Source organism: Lucilia sericata, unplaced genomic scaffold (genome assembly GCF_015586225.1).
Source record: "Lucilia sericata isolate MDLA Ls3-8-SP2 unplaced genomic scaffold, ASM1558622v1 Contig007271F_arrow, whole genome shotgun sequence".
Lineage (NCBI taxonomy): Eukaryota > Metazoa > Arthropoda > Insecta > Diptera > Calliphoridae > Lucilia > Lucilia sericata.
The window spans coordinates 1-15,452 of record NW_023997917.1 but is presented as its reverse complement, the minus strand read 5'-3'; the positions used below and the strand labels follow the sequence as shown (position 1 = coordinate 15,452).

The 15,452-nt window shown below is 31.8% G+C and overlaps 2 protein-coding genes across 3 annotated transcripts; one reads left to right on the top strand and one right to left on the bottom strand.

Annotated features, from left to right (window-relative positions):
* Positions 1-94: 94 nt before the first annotated feature.
* On the top strand, positions 95-1,242 carry LOC119615706 (lipase member I-like). The gene is given in 4 exon segments (XM_037971710.1): positions 95-230; positions 298-459; positions 462-560; positions 563-1,242. Coding segments are annotated over 4 exon segments (1,077 nt in total).
* A 3,315-nt stretch (positions 1,243-4,557) lies between these two features.
* Positions 4,558-11,778, bottom strand: LOC119615705 (L-lactate dehydrogenase). 2 transcript variants are annotated; one of them, XM_037971708.1, is made up of 3 exons: positions 11,529-11,778; positions 5,065-5,898; positions 4,558-4,999 (listed from the first exon to the last, which is right to left on the bottom strand). In XM_037971708.1, the coding sequence occupies exons 2-3, from the start codon at positions 5,896-5,898 to the stop codon at positions 4,835-4,837; spliced, it is 999 nt and encodes a 332-aa protein (XP_037827636.1). In that variant the 5' UTR covers positions 11,529-11,778; the 3' UTR covers positions 4,558-4,834. The 2 variants fall into 2 exon arrangements, with proteins under 2 accessions (XP_037827636.1, XP_037827637.1); XM_037971709.1 differs by having other exon boundaries at positions 11,525-11,777.
* Positions 11,779-15,452: the final 3,674 nt, after the last annotated feature.

The following is a 15,452-nucleotide window of genomic DNA, read 5'->3' as shown; positions in this document are numbered from 1 at the left end:
GCAAATGTTTTCTTCAAAACAACACGACAAAGCCACATACCAAGATCATCAGCAAAAAAAAAAAAAAAGATCAGCAGAGTGACAAAAACCGAAAATGTGGCAAAAATGTAAAATTTTAATTTATTTTATAACGATCGTTGTGAGTGCAAACAGCGCTTCTATTGAAAAGATACAACAAGAGAATATAGAAATATTAACGGAGAGTTTTGCACAAGGATGGAAGGCGTTCTGTGAGTTTTTGGAGAACATCATCAAGAATCGGAATTATACAATAAAGTTTTTCATTGAATTTTTTAGGTGAGGCCCCTGTGGATGAGGGTGTTATGTCTTTGTTTGATGGCATTAATCCCAGTGATACTACCATACATGTCTTGACCTTAAATAATCAAAGTGTAGAGTTACCCATACGTTCCTTATCGGAGTTAAGGGATTTCGATATAAATCCCAAGCGCAAGACTTTGCTTATATTAATGGTTTCTATACCGCCGACAGTTACTTTAGCATACAATCTCATCTACATATGCTGCAGTCCAGAAGGCGGGAACTCAATGTTATTATTGTAACTTTGCCAAGGATATTCAACAGTTGTACTATGCCCTCCGACATCATCTTACCTTGCAGGGTTATTTTGTTTCTAAAATCCTAGAAGTTTTAACTGAGAATGGTATTGATCCTAAAGATATAACTGTGGCGGGACATTCAGTGGGCGCCAATGTGGCTGCTTTGGGCATCTCCACTTATTCCGAGGAATATTTCAATAACTACAAGCAGATTTCCATTATAGGCCAACTTATAGCTATAGATCCTTGTTCGTATATCTGTGGCTCCAGTGATTTATATGTTCGTCGCAATATTTCCTCCCGGGTGGTGGTAATTCATGGTGAAGGTAATGTTTTTGGTGTACGCAGTCCTATGGGTTCCATAGATATTTATCCCAATGGTATTGGCTACTTTCCCAAGAGACGTTTACAGCCGGGTTGTAATAGTTCTGTATGCAGTCACATGTATCCTTTCCTATTATTTATGGAGGCATTGGTTGAGGAAGTGAGTATCCCGGCGGTGAAATGTGAAAGTTGGTTACAGTTTAGAGAACAAAATTGTGATTATACTAATACAGTGGAATTTGGTATAACATATCCGGAAATGGCTAAAGGTTTATACTTTTGTGTAACCCAACCTTCTCCACCGTTTACGTTAAAGGAGCAGGGGTTGAAGTATATTAGCAGGATTAAGAGAAAGTGAAGCGATTTCTTTATATAGTTAAATACCATTTGCTCAATATCTGGACAATTAGCAAGAATAATGATCAAATGTTGAGAAAACGGAACTTATTGCCTTTTTTATAAAAGAAACTAAAAAATTATCGAAGTTTATAAACTATGGAAGAAAAAAAGTTTTATAAACCTTTGATAAGTGTTTAGGAATGAGATCCAAAAGGAATTTTTGTTTTATAGAAAAAAAATCTTTAGTATAATATTTATAATAAAATTTATTTATGACGTTTAAAATTTATTTTATTTTGATGCTAAGCTGATAAATATAGTCGATATTTCAGTTTCAGATCCTTTGATGGAAATTCAGAGTGATCTATGGGATCTCTTTACCTGCATCCATATTTTTAATATCTGAGGATAATCTTAACATCCGCAATTCTTTAAATCCGTAAGATTTTCTATGCAAAGTTTAGAAAGACTTTAAATCCACAAAATAATATCTAAGAGGAGGATTTTTTACTGAATGTCTGGAAAATGTTCTACAGAAAGTATTCCCTAAAATAACACTAATCAGTTACATCATATGTTATCCACCAAACATCAATATTTTATATAAAAACTTTTAGTTTTCAGAAAATTTTGTCTCTGGTGAATATGTCTAGACTTCTTTTGTGGGTTCTAGATGTTGCAGTTCTATGCTAATATGATCTCTATGATATATTAAATTTGGATAGATCTATGTGATCCTTAATATTTGAAATTTCTTAATTTAAAATTTTAAAAGAGGTTCTGTATATAAGCTGAATCTCGAAGATCATTCATTACATATCTTAACATTTGGGGAATAATATGTGGAAAGAACACTCGAAGCATTAGTAAATGTCTTAAGATCCGGAAGATAATCCATAAAAACTCTTAGTATCCGAAAGAAGTTCTACAGAAAAAGTCTTTTGATTTTAAAGACGTTCTATGGAAATTATAAACCTTCATAAGATTTTCTATAGATTCTAGTGACTATAGAAACTATAGGTATTCTAGAGATTTTTTACAGCAACTCTAAATATCCTAATGATTTTCTATGAAAACTCTAGATACCCGCAAGATTCGGTTGATCCTTAGGATTTTCTTGGAAACTGTAGATATCGAAAAGATTTTTGAAGGAAGACATTCAAAAAAACTTTCTATAGAAACTATAGAAATCTGATCGAGTTTCTATAGGACTTCTTGACATCCATAAGATCAAAAGAAACTCTAGACAACCTTTCAATAAATTTTCTATGAAATCTCAAGATATCCCCAGGAATTTTCATAGAATCCGAAGGTATTCTTAAGGTTTTAATAAAAGTTCCAGTAATTCGCGAGATTTTTCCATATATTTTGTTTAAAAGAAGATTTTTAAGGATTTATTTGAATATCCGAAAGATGTTCTAGGTAAGGATTGATTTTCAATAGAAACTGACTAAAACTTAAGGCATCCGAGACTCAAGACATCCACGAAATTTTCTATGAAAGACATCCCAATATTTTCTTTAGTAAACTTTAGACATCTGATCGAGTTTCTATAGAATCTACTCACATCCATATGATCATAAGAAACTCTCGACATTCATTCCATAGATTTTCTATAAAAACTCAAGACAACCCCAAGATATTGCATCGAAACCCCAGACATTCTTAAGATTTTTAAAGAGTTTATATAGTAGCTCCTGATATCTAAAAAATTTTCATCAGAAACTATGATGTTCTAGATATCCGAAGGATTGACATTGACATGCACAAGATTTTCTATGGAAATTTCAGACATTCTCTATGATATTCGAAGGAAACTCGAATTCGTTTAAAATACAGTCATCCGAAGGATTTTCTATAGACACTTTAGACATCCGCCAGATTTTCTATATTATCTCCAAACATCCAAAAAATTTTCAATGAAACTCATTCTATAGATTTTCCATGAAAACTCAAGACATTTCCAAATTATCCATTGAAAGCCCAGACATTCTTTAGATTTTTAACTAAAGCTTCAGTTATTCGAAAGATTCTCTAAATATAGATTGATTTTTTATAGTACTTCCTAATATCTGAAAGATTTTGAGCAGAAACTATGAAAACTCAAGCTATCCGTAAGATTTTATGACATCTACAAGATTTTATATGAAAATTTCATACATTCGGATGTCTGAAATTCAATGTAAATTGAAGGGAACTCGATTTCTTTAAAAACACTATTATAGGCCAACTTATAGCTATAGATCCTTGCTCGTATATCTGTGGCTCCAGTGATTTATATGTTCGTCGCAATATTTCTTCCCGGGTGGTGGTAATACATGGTGAAGGTAATGTTTTTGGTGTACGCAGTCCCATGGGTTCCATAGATATATATCCCAATGGTATTGGCTACTTTCCCAAGAGATGTTTACAGCCGGGTTGTTATAGTTCTGTAAGCATTGGTTGAGGAAGTAAGTATCCCGGCGGTGAAATGTGAAAGTTGGTTACAGTTTAGAGAACAAAATTGTGATTAAAAACTCCAGACATCTGAGAGAGTTTCGATGGAAACTCCAGATACACAAAAGAATTGCTTAGGATCTATAGACATCCAATAGATTTTCTATATAAACTTCAGACACTCGGTTGTCTAAAGAAACTTTAAATGGTTATTCGATAAATTTTCTATGAAAACTTAAGACATCTGTAAGATCTATCATCGAAACTCTAGACATCCGTAAGATTTTTTAATGAAAACTTTAGTTTATCGAAAGTTTCTTTAGATGCGGAACTCAAGAATTCGAAAGAATTTCTTAAGAATATCCGGACATTCGAAAGCTTTTCGATAGAAGCTTTCTAAACATTACTGGAAAGGTTCAAGGTCTATCAAGATGTCTAAGATGTGAGATGTATTTGTAAGATATACCATCTAAAATCGTAACATTGCTATAACTTGAAGAATAATTTCATTGTATTTATGATTTTTACATAAGTGCTAATTTTTATTTAATTTTTTTATATTATTTTTTTAGTGCATAGTCTTGAAAATTAATTTATATTTTTAAATACAATACTTTAACATTACATGCAATTAAATTGTTGTAATCGATTTATATATTAAAATGCTATTTTTATAAAGAAAATTTAGCTAATGAAACCAATTAAACCGAGTCCGAAATTAATACTAGTTAATATTCGAATTAACGGCAATTGTTTCAAAACAATTTGCTAATGAGGTAGTAACGGTTGAGTTATAGTACAGTACCATTTACTAAACACGACAATTTTCTAATAAAAAAACTTTTTTCAAAAAATTTTTTCTTTCGTAAAATAATGAAATAATGAAAACCAAATTAAATGTGTTTTAAAGAAAATCATAAAATTTATTTTTATATATTTTTTTTTTTAATTTAAAAATTTCTTAAAACTGCAAAAACAGTTAAAAGAAAAAAAAATAATACAGATAAAAACTTAAAAAAAAAATTAAAATTATAAATAATAATAAAAATTTAAAACTTAAAAATATTTTTTATATTCCATAAAGAACATTTACATACACACATAAAACTTAATCTTTGAGTTGTATTTTGTGTTACGGTTTTTTTCTAATTTACTAGGAGGGTTTTGTGATTAACTTAGAATTTAAGACCAGCTTGTACTTCAGCCATAATATTGGCGGATTTTTGCAATTGATCAATTTCAGTTTGGGTCAAAATTTGCTTGACAACATGGGTAACACCGTTGGCATTCAAAGCACAGGGTAGAGAAAGGAAGACATCCTTGTCGATGCCATGTTCACCCTAGAAATGAAGAAAAATATAACATTAATAAATGGAGTTTAAAGGCAACATTTCGACTAACTCACCATAACTGAGGTGGATACAGCAACAATGGCGCTAGTATTTCTCAAGATAGCCGAGGTCAAAGCAGCAGTACTGAGACCAATAGCCCAGGAAGTGTAACCCTTTAGCTTAATGACTTCATAGGCCGAGTCTACAACTTGCTTGTGTACCTCATTCCATTTCTCAGGATCTTCGCTGGAGCCAATGTTGGGGTTCAATTCACGCAAACGAACACCAGCAATGTTAACACCAGACCATACTGGTACAGAACTGTCACCGTGTTCACCAATAATCCAGCCGTGGCAAGAGGTGGGGGCAACACCCAAACGTTGAGACATCAAGAAACGGAAACGAGAAGAATCCAAATTGGTACCACTGCCAATAACACGGTTCTTGGGCAAACCAGACAATTTCCAGGCAACATAGGTCATGATATCAACAGGATTGGAGACCATCAACAAAATGGTATCGGGACTGTTTTCAACCAATTTAGGAATGATGTGCTTCAAGATGTCAGTGTTACGTTGTACCAACGACAAACGAGATTCGCCCTCCTTTTGTCTAACGCCAGCGGTGACAATGCACAATCTGGAGTTGGCCGAATCAGCATAATCGGTACTGGCAGTAATTTTGGGATTCTTCAAGAAGTTGGAACCGTGTTGCAAATCCATCATTTCACCCATCAACTTATCTTTGCAGACGTCCATGAGGCAAATTTCACTGGAGATATTTTGGGCCAAAATACTGAAAGCGCAAGCCATACCGACTTGACCGATACCAACAATGGTTACCTTGTTGCCACCGGAGGGCAAGACTTCGGCAACTTGGTTCATGAGATTTTCCTTAACGGTGGCCATCTATAAGAAAGAAAAATTTAAAATGAAACAATTTAAATTGAATATAAATTTTAAGTTTTTAGGGGAAAACAAGACATCCGTAAGATAACTTATTCTAGTTCTAGTTCAGTTCTAGTTCGGTTGTAGTTCAGTTCTAGTTCAGTTCTAGTTGAGTTCTAATTCAGTTCTAGTTCAGTTCTAGTTCAGTTCTAGTTCAGTTCTAGTTCAGTTCTAGTTCAGTGCTAGTTCAGTGCTAGTTCAGTGCTAGTTCAGTTCTAGTTCAGTTCTAGTTCAGTTCTAGTTCAGTTCTAGTTCTAGTTCAGTTCTAGTTCAGTTCTAGTTCAGTTCTAGTTCAGTTCTAGTTCAGTTCTAGTTCAGTTCTAGTTCAGTTCTAGTTCAGTTCTAGTTCAGTTCTAGTTCAGTTCTAGTTCAGTTCTAGTTCAGTTCTAGTTCAGTTCTAGTTCAGTTCTAGTTCAGTTCTAGTTCAGTTCTAGTTCAGTTCTAGTTCAGTTCTAGTTCAGTTCTAGTTCAGTTCTAGTTCAGTTCTAGTTCAGTTCTAGTTCAGTTCTAGTTCAGTTCTAGTTCAGTTCTAGTTCAGTTCTAGTTCAGTTCTAGTTCAGTTCTAGTTCAGTTCTAGTTCAGTTCTAGTTCAGTTCTAGTTCAGTTCTAGTTCAGTTCTAGTTCAGTTCTAGTTCAGTTCTAGTTCAGTTCTAGTTCAGTTCTAGTTCAGTTCTAGTTCAGTTCTAGTTCAGTTCTAGTTCAGTTCTAGTTCAGTTCTAGTTCAGTTCAGTTCAGTTCTAGTTCAGTTCTAGTTCAGTTCTAGTTCAGTTCTAGTTCAGTTCTAGTGTCAGTATTCTAGTTCTAGTTCAGTTCTAGTTCAGTTCTAGTTCAGTTCTAGTTCAGTTCAGTTCTAGTTCAGTTCTAGTTCAGTTCTAGTTAAGTTCTAGTTCAGTTCTAGTTCAGTTCTAGTTCAGTTCTAGTTCAGTTCTAGTTCAGTTCTAGTTCAGTTCTAGTTCAGTTCTAGTTCAGTTCTAGTTCAGTTCTAGTTCAGTTCTAGTTCAAGTTCTAGTTCAGTTCTAGTTCAGTTCTAGTTCAGTTCTAGTTCAGTTCTAGTTCAGTTCTAGTTCAGTTCTAGTTCAGTTCTAGTTCAGTTCTAGTTCAGTTCTAGTTCAGTTCTAGTTCAGTTCTAGTTCAGTTCTAGTTCAGTTCTAGTTCAGTTCTAGTTCAGTTCTAGTTCAGTTCTAGTTCAGTTCTAGTTCAGTTCTAGTTCAGTTCTAGTTCAGTTCTAGTTCAGTTCTAGTTCAGTTCTAGTTCAGTTCTAGTTCAGTTCTAGTTCAGTTCTAGTTCAGTTCTAGTTCAGTTCTAGTTCAGTTCTAGTTCAGTTCTAGTTCAGTTCTAGTTCAGTTCTAGTTCAGTTCTAGTTCAGTTCTAGTTCAGTTCTAGTTCAGTTCTAGTTCAGTTCTAGTTCAGTTCTAGTTCAGTTCTAGTTCAGTTCTAGTTCAGTTCTAGTTCAGTTCTAGTTCAGTTGTTCAGTTCTAGTTCAGTTCTGGTTCAGTTCTAGTTCAGTTCTAGCTCAGTTCTAGTTCAGTTCTAGTTCAGTTCTGGTTCAGTTCTAGTTCAGTTCTAGTTCAGTTATATTTCTACTTTAAGGCTACAAATCTTTTGATTATTTTTAAGTTTTAGGTTTCTTCTTAGTTCAAAATTAATTGTTGTTTTTCGAAGAAAAACTATAAATTTAATTATTAATAATATGAAAGAACTTTGTATTCAAAACAAACAGCATCACGTGTGTTCCATTTAACTTAAATTAATTTTCAAATGACTGACAAAAAATTTTCTAAATAGATATTAATGAGGGTTCGTCATGAGAAAAACAAGCCGGGAGGGAATGTTTTCATACAACCAAATTTTATTTTATTTGAATGTTAAAATAACCTTCATCAAGGTTAATTTAATGGAATTCTGAAAAAGACTACACAATAATACCAGGCAAGCACCGAAAATTAAACACACAAAAAACTCTAACACATAGATACACAAATACCCCGGCAAAGATATACGCAACTAATAGATACAAAATAATATATTGAAAATATTAAAAATGGAGAGAATAACAAAAACAAATTAAAGAAAAGTAACAAATTAAATTAATAAAAAAAATCTATAAAAACATATAAAACTTAAAAATAATATTAAATATTTTCAAAATAAGATTTCAATTTTTATTTTGTTTCTATTTTTTGTTTAAAGAAAAGCTTTTTATACGAAAAAAACTTTTTTGAAATTAGAATAAAGTTAATAATTTCTATTAAAATGAATGTGATTAATTGTTATTCTATATTTATATTAAGTCTCGTTTTAAAGTCACGAGACACGTAAATGATTCATGTTTTTCTATATATTTATAGAGAAAAAAATATTATTTCTTTTTTATTACTTGTACTTTTAAACACTATCAGTTAAAATACTGCAAATAATGTTTTCAAATAAATTAAATATTTATTGTTAACAAATTATCGTCAATCCCTATAGATTAAGAAAAGTGCAACTAACAAAGTTTTCTAATAACATTTAAACTAACGATGTCACGCTTTATCTTATCAGGAAATAAACTAAATTTTATACTGGGGGGTACTTCAATTTCATTAAAGTTGAGAGAGTAACTTTAATGGTAAATTGTTAGTGTGACCTTGCTGCAAAGTCAAAGTCGAAAACATATCATATAGGAACTTTATTATGCTTTAACATGAACCAGGAAAACAGCTGTTTCTTTTACTAATGCGTCCCTTTATTCAGGTTTTACCATATAAAAAGCGCATGTCTGTTAAAGAAAGTGAAATTATTTTGGGATTTGGATCTTTTTTTTCCTCGCGTCTACAAGGTTATATTAAGGTGAATAAACCTTTAAAATTTAGTTGTTTTAGTTCCTGTTTTAAGGGTGTTAAAGTTTTTGCCCATAATAATGTATAAGAAGAATAATGGGAGTTAGAAGAAGCTTAATCTAGAGGAATTTTGTTTTTTGAAAAGTTGTCGGTGTATTGTTTTGGTTTCTTTAAGGGTAGTTCAAGTTTGGGTAAAAGTAAACAAAAATATTGGCCTACAGTCAGGCGATAGTCTAGTCTATTGTCCAGACTATATTCTAATCTAAATCCAGACTATAGTCTAATCTATAGTCTAGTCTATAGTCCAAACTATAGCCTAGTCTACAGTCTATACTATAGTCTAGTCTATAGTTCAGATTATAGTCTAGCCTATAGTCCAGATTATAGTCTAGTCTATAGTCCAGACTATAATCTACTCCATAGTCCAGACTATAGTCTAGTCTAAAGTCCAGAATATAGTCTAGTCTATAGTCCAGACTATAGTCTAGTCTGTAGTCCAGACTATATTATAAATATTCTATATATAGTCCAGAATCCAATGTAGTCTACAGTCTAGTCTATAGTCCAGATTATCTAGTCTATAGACGAGATTGTAGTCTAGTCTATAGTCAAGACTGTAGTCTTGTCTATAGTCCAGACTATAGTCTAGTCTATTGTTCAGACTATAGTCTAGTCTATAGTTCAGACTATAGTCTATTCTATAGTCCAGACTATAGTCCAGTCTATAGTATAGTCTATAGTCCAGACTATAGTCTAGTCTATAGTCTAGTCTATAGTCCAGACTATAGTCTAGTCTATTTTAAAGTCTATAGTCCAGACTATAGTCTAGCCTATAGTCCAGACTATAGTCTAGTCTATAGTCCAGACTATAGTCTAGTCTATAGTCCAGTCTATAGTATAGTCTATAGTCCAGACTATAGTCTAGTCTATAGTCTAGTCTATAGTCCAGACTATAGTCTAGTCTATAGTCCAGTCTATAGTATAGTCTATAGTCCAGACTATAGTCTAGTCTATAGTCCTGACTATAGTCTAGTCTATAGTCCAGACTATAGTCTAGTCTATAGTCCAGACTATAGTCTAGTCTATAGTCCAGACTATAGTCTACTCCATAGTCCAGACTATAGTCTAGTCTATATATAGAATATATTATATATATTCTATATATAGTCCAGGCTCTAATGTATTCTATAGTCTAGTCTATAGTCCTGACTATATTTTAGTCTATAGTCCAGACTATAGTCTTGTCAATAGTCCAGATTATAGTCTAGTCCATAGTCGAGACTATAGTCTAGTCTAAAGTCCAGACTATAGGCAAGTCTATAGTGCAGACTATAGTCTAGTCTATATTCCAGACTATAGTCTAGTCTATAGTCCAGTCTACAGTCTAGTCTATAGTACAGACTATAGTCTTGTCAATAGTCCAGATCTATAGTCTAGTCTATAGTCGAGATATTAGTCTAGTCTATAGTCCAGATTATAGTCTAGTCTATAGTCGAGATATTAGTCTAGTCTATAGTCGAAACTATAGTCTAGTATATAGTCGAGACTACAGTCTAGTCCATAGTCGAGACTATAGTCTAGTCTATATTCCAGACTATAGTCTAGTCTATATTTCAGACTTTAGTCTAGTCTATATTCCAGACTACAGTCTAGTCTATAGTCCAGACTACAGTCTAGTCTATAGTCCAGACTACAGTCTAGTCTATAGTCCAGACTATAGTCTAGTCTATAGTCCAGACTATAGATTTTTAAAGTCGAAAATATTCTTCAAAAAGTCTTTTGCGAAATTGAGAAAACACTTTCTTGTTGTTTATATAGAAAAAGTTTAAACTGAAATATTGGGTCGACTTATAACAATTGTGATCGAATAAGCTTTCATGACGAAAAGAAATTTAAAAATCTTCTTGACAAAAAATTTTCAGAATTTCTTATTTGATAACTTTTTCTATAAAACTATTCTTAATCACATTATTTTAATTTGACTCTTAATAGTTCTTAAAAATCCCCAATTTCTATAAAATTCTGTTTATTAATATGATTGGTATGTTTCATTGTATTCGTTTCAATTTGAAGTTAGAACTGCTATCTTAACTTGAAACCTTCTTGAAGGTCATATGGGCCTCAGTATTATGGTAACATTTCGATTACTGTAGGAGGTCTTTAGTAATAAAAAATGAACACTCCATATGGTACACTCACATACATTCATCTCAAAAAAAGACCCCAGACCACTGCAGATTAAAGTTAGCAGTCCCTTAATACGCCCTTTAAGGAAGCTTTGGCTAAAAGCTTAGCAAAGCTTAACATACGATTTATTATTAAATTATTAAAGTTTTTCTGTATTCATGACTTCGGACGATAATCACGACAAAAATTTTAGGTGTACTATTTCCCAGAATTAAACGTTACTATTTAAAATTTCAAATAAAATTTTAAAACAGAAAATTACTTTATACGCTACACTGATTTTAATAAAATTAAATAAAAATTGTTTTAAAAAAAGACAATAAATTGTATTGTTCTTTTTCTTTTTGCTCAACTAAATGGTGACACAATTTTTCATATAAATATTTTCTTTTAAATTAAAAAAAAAAAAAAACACTATATATATTTTTAAAAACTTAAATGACATCACTTTTTTAATAACAAATAATAAAAAATGATAATATCAAATGCAATTAAAGACTCTCTAATTATTTTGTTGTTTTTTTTTTTTGCAATATTTTGTAATTATAAAATTTTTTAAATTTTTGTTTAAACAACACTCACTTTTTTATTTTAGATTTTTTTTCCAAAAAAAATTTAATTCACTTTGTTTTTTATTGTTGGTTTAAAGGAGAACGTCTGCTCTGTTAGCCGTTTGACAACGTACTGTTTGATGTAGTTTTATTAAATCCAAAAGGAAAATTGTGGTGAAATACTGTTGTGTAGTAATGTGTATTTTTTTATATACTTTTGCTGGAAGTAAACTTTTGTTCGTTTACTCTCACTCACTAACTTTTTGTTAATTTGAAATTATGCCGGTCTTGCCGTTATTTATATACAACAAATTTATAAAATCACCACCATGCTCCTCCTCGTCGTACACTCTGGCTTTACTCACTCTGCCCCCCCACATGTCAACGCACGCACCACTGCTCCACCAGCATTCATAGTACGTTCGCTCAAACCAACACTCTTAGTCAGCTGCTTATGCTGTTACTGCGCTGCTAGTGTAGCGTTAGCGTCACCATTTAGTATGATGACGAAATTTATTAAGAATTGAATGAAAATTTTGTCTACTTCATCATCATACAAATGGGTTGTTGGTAAAAACTTTTTATGTGTTAGTGGTTGGTCGGCCGCTCGGTTCTCTTACGTATTCGTCATTGCTATAATGCATTCAGTTAACGCACGTTTCTTGTACGTTTGTTATTATTGTTGTTGTTGTTAATATTCTTTAGTTTTTGGAATCTTTACTCTACGCGTTCCAAGGTGACCTTTAATATTTTTTTATGTGTGCTTCATTCGCATAGAGAAATTGTTGTGTCTGTGTTTCGAGAGTCAGAAGAGGTCTTCATTTACAAGCTGAGAGAAGAAACTTTAACAAAATAATATAAATAATAAAAAAAGTGAGAAGTTGTAGACGACTATATGACCCCCTGCACCGGATTACCTAGCCAGTATGGAGGCTAGACCCTATGATGGTCCAATTGTCATAAAACTAATTACACCAGCCAGCAAAATTTGAAACAAAGTCAAAAACAACAGACCAATTAACAATTTTCTAAAGAATAGGTCTCACCACATCAGTGGGCTACTCTGTACATTCTGATACATTTAAAGAATCCCAAAACTATTACACTGCACACATTTTTAGAGTACATGACCCGTTTATTAGTTCTATGTAATGCAGATCTGAACCATGTTCATTAAGAGCAACATGATCCAGGGCCCGCATTACATAAGACCATGTTGTGGATCAGTTATTCCCATAATTTTGAAAGAGGAACAGTTTTGGAATTAGTCTGATGTTATAAACAGTGTAACTCTCTAGGTTTTTGAGATATCGTAAATTTTGAAAAAATTTTTTGGGCATATTTCAGACAATGTCTAATAAATCTCAAATGATGGAGAAATTCTGATGCTAGATTTTGATATATGTACATATATTTACTCAATCCTTTTAGAAAGCTACACTTTGGTCTCTGAGCAAAAAATTGGCTATTATAGGCGACCTCAGATTTGATCTGCTTCGAAATTTATTGTATTTTCTTACAACAATTGAACTTTATCTAGATGTGGACACAATGCGAAAATGTGAATTGATGCTTTAAATAAATAAGTAAAATTTTATCAAATTATTTTAACCAACTCAGACAGTAACTCCTAGCAGATTGTAACACTTTTATAAAGTTATAGCACCAATATTTATAGGCTTAGTCGCCTAATACATTCCGCTCTATAATAGTGTAGGGTGTAAAAAACAACATACAATTTGTCTATACAATTTCTAAGAGTTTCTTTGTATACCAAATTGCGCTCCAAAGTATTTTTCTGTTCAATTGTCTGTATAATATTTTTTTTTTTTTTGGTTTGATAATAAATCAACGAAATTTTGAAAGTCAAATTTAATGTCAATATCTATTTGTTGTGGGTTTGAAAAAAGTTGTATTCCATCATAACAAACAAGATGTCTGGAAAAATAAAAGATATAAATCGCTTACATAAAGGAGCAAAGTTTTATTATACCGATTCCATGTAAATGTTAAAACAACAATTTGAACAAGTTGAATAGACCTCCCCTTGTATAAAAATACCAACGTAAACATATCCAAATATGATCAAATCTCAATACTCAATAATTAGAGAAAAAAGTAGAACTATATTAGGATTGAACTAAAATTGAAGTAGAACGGAACTAGAATTGAACTAGAACTAGAACTGAACTAAAATTGAACTAGAACTGAACTTGAACTGAACTGAACTAGAACTGAACTAGATCTGAAGTAGAACTGAACTAGAACTAGAACTAAACTAGAACTGAACTAGAAATGAACTAGAACTGAACTAGAACCGAACTAGAACTGAACTGAACCACAACTGAACTAGAACTGAACTAGAACTGAACTAGAACTGAACTAGAACTGAACTAGAACTGAACTAGAACTGAACTAGAACTGAACTAGAACTGAACTAGAACTGAACTAAACTGAACTAGAACTGAACTAGAACTGAACTAGAACTGAACTAGAACTGAACTAGAACTGAACTAGATCTGAAGTAGAATTGAACTAGAACTGAACTAGATCTGAAGTAGAACTGAACTAGAACTGAACTAGAACTGAACTAGAAATGAACTAGAACTGAACTAGAACTGAACTAGAACTGAACTAGAACTGAACTAGAACTGAACTAGAACTGAACTAGAACTGAACTAGAACTGAACTAGAACTGAACTAGAACTGAACTAGAACTGAACTAGAACTGAACTAGAACTGAACTAGAACTGAACTAGAACTGAACTAGAACTGAACTAGAACTGAACTAGAACTGAACTAGAACTGAACTAGAACTGAACTAGAACTGAACTAGAACTAAACTAGAACTGAACTAGAACTGAACTAGAACTGAACTAGAACTGAACTAGAAACTAGTATTTGACTTTCAAATGAATATAATTCATATATAATTTAGCGTTCAACATTGAATATTGGTAATTAGAAGAGATAAAAATAATGTGTGTTTAATAAATTCAAGTGCTTCAAAATTAAATCAATATTTTATCTGTGATCATTAAGTGGAAGAAAAAAATCTGCTTTATTTGCGTGATATACATGGAACTCACGGCAGTGATGGGTGATATAGGAACATGTGAGCTACTGTCACAAAAATCTAGACATCATTTCGTGACTATTTTTGTTTTTTTTTTAATTATATATGGATACTAGAAAGAGGACACGGAAGGTCATTAACATTAGTGTATTTTATTTATAAATTCTATGACTGTTTGAAATAACGCTCATTGTTTTAAGATAATATTATTAATAAAGAATGTATAGAAACATGTTGATTAATCATGGTTCGAATTGGATAACGAAATAATCAAAATAACAACGAAATTTAATGAAATTTTTAACACTCTGAGAATCAGTGTTTGTTTTTTTTTTTAAATCTGTTAAAGATTAATCCTTTTATAAACAACTGATCGTAGTGATCCTACACTTTTCGAAATGTATTTCTAAATTTTTTTTGGAACACCTTACTTAAAACTAAATTGTTTCAAGAGTTCATTGTTTTTTGTCGGCTTAGCTTAAAATTCTGCCTCTTTTGTTTTAAATATATTTTATAATTTAATTTTGCTGCATTTTTTCTTTTGTTTACATGAAATTTAACCCAAAACAATAATAAACATAATAAAACAAAACAAAATTCACCTCAATTGATCGTACAAAGCAAACAGAGAGTAAAATATTCAAAAACTCTCTGTCGAAGAAAAAACAACAAAATTTACAAAACTTTTATATCCAACAACAAAATTGCTGATATGGCATAATATTGGCGCTGCCCCCAGGGCTCTGCTATGTGTAGACAGAAGACTTGACTTTTACGTTTACTTTAGTGAATGTGTGTTAAAGGTAGAAAAAAGGCAAAGTCGAAAAACGTGCAAAAATCAACGTTGCACTACAAAATACTCAGAAGTAATAGGAATGA

Coding starts and splice junctions, on each gene's coding strand:
- LOC119615705 (XM_037971708.1), bottom strand. CDS start 5,898: ATGGCCACCGTTAAGGAAAATCTCATGAACCAAGTTGCCGAAGTCTTG. Junction 5,000..5,064: donor CTGTATCCACCTCAGTTATG/GTGAGTTAGTCG, acceptor CTTCATTTCTAG/GGTGAACATGGCATCGACAA.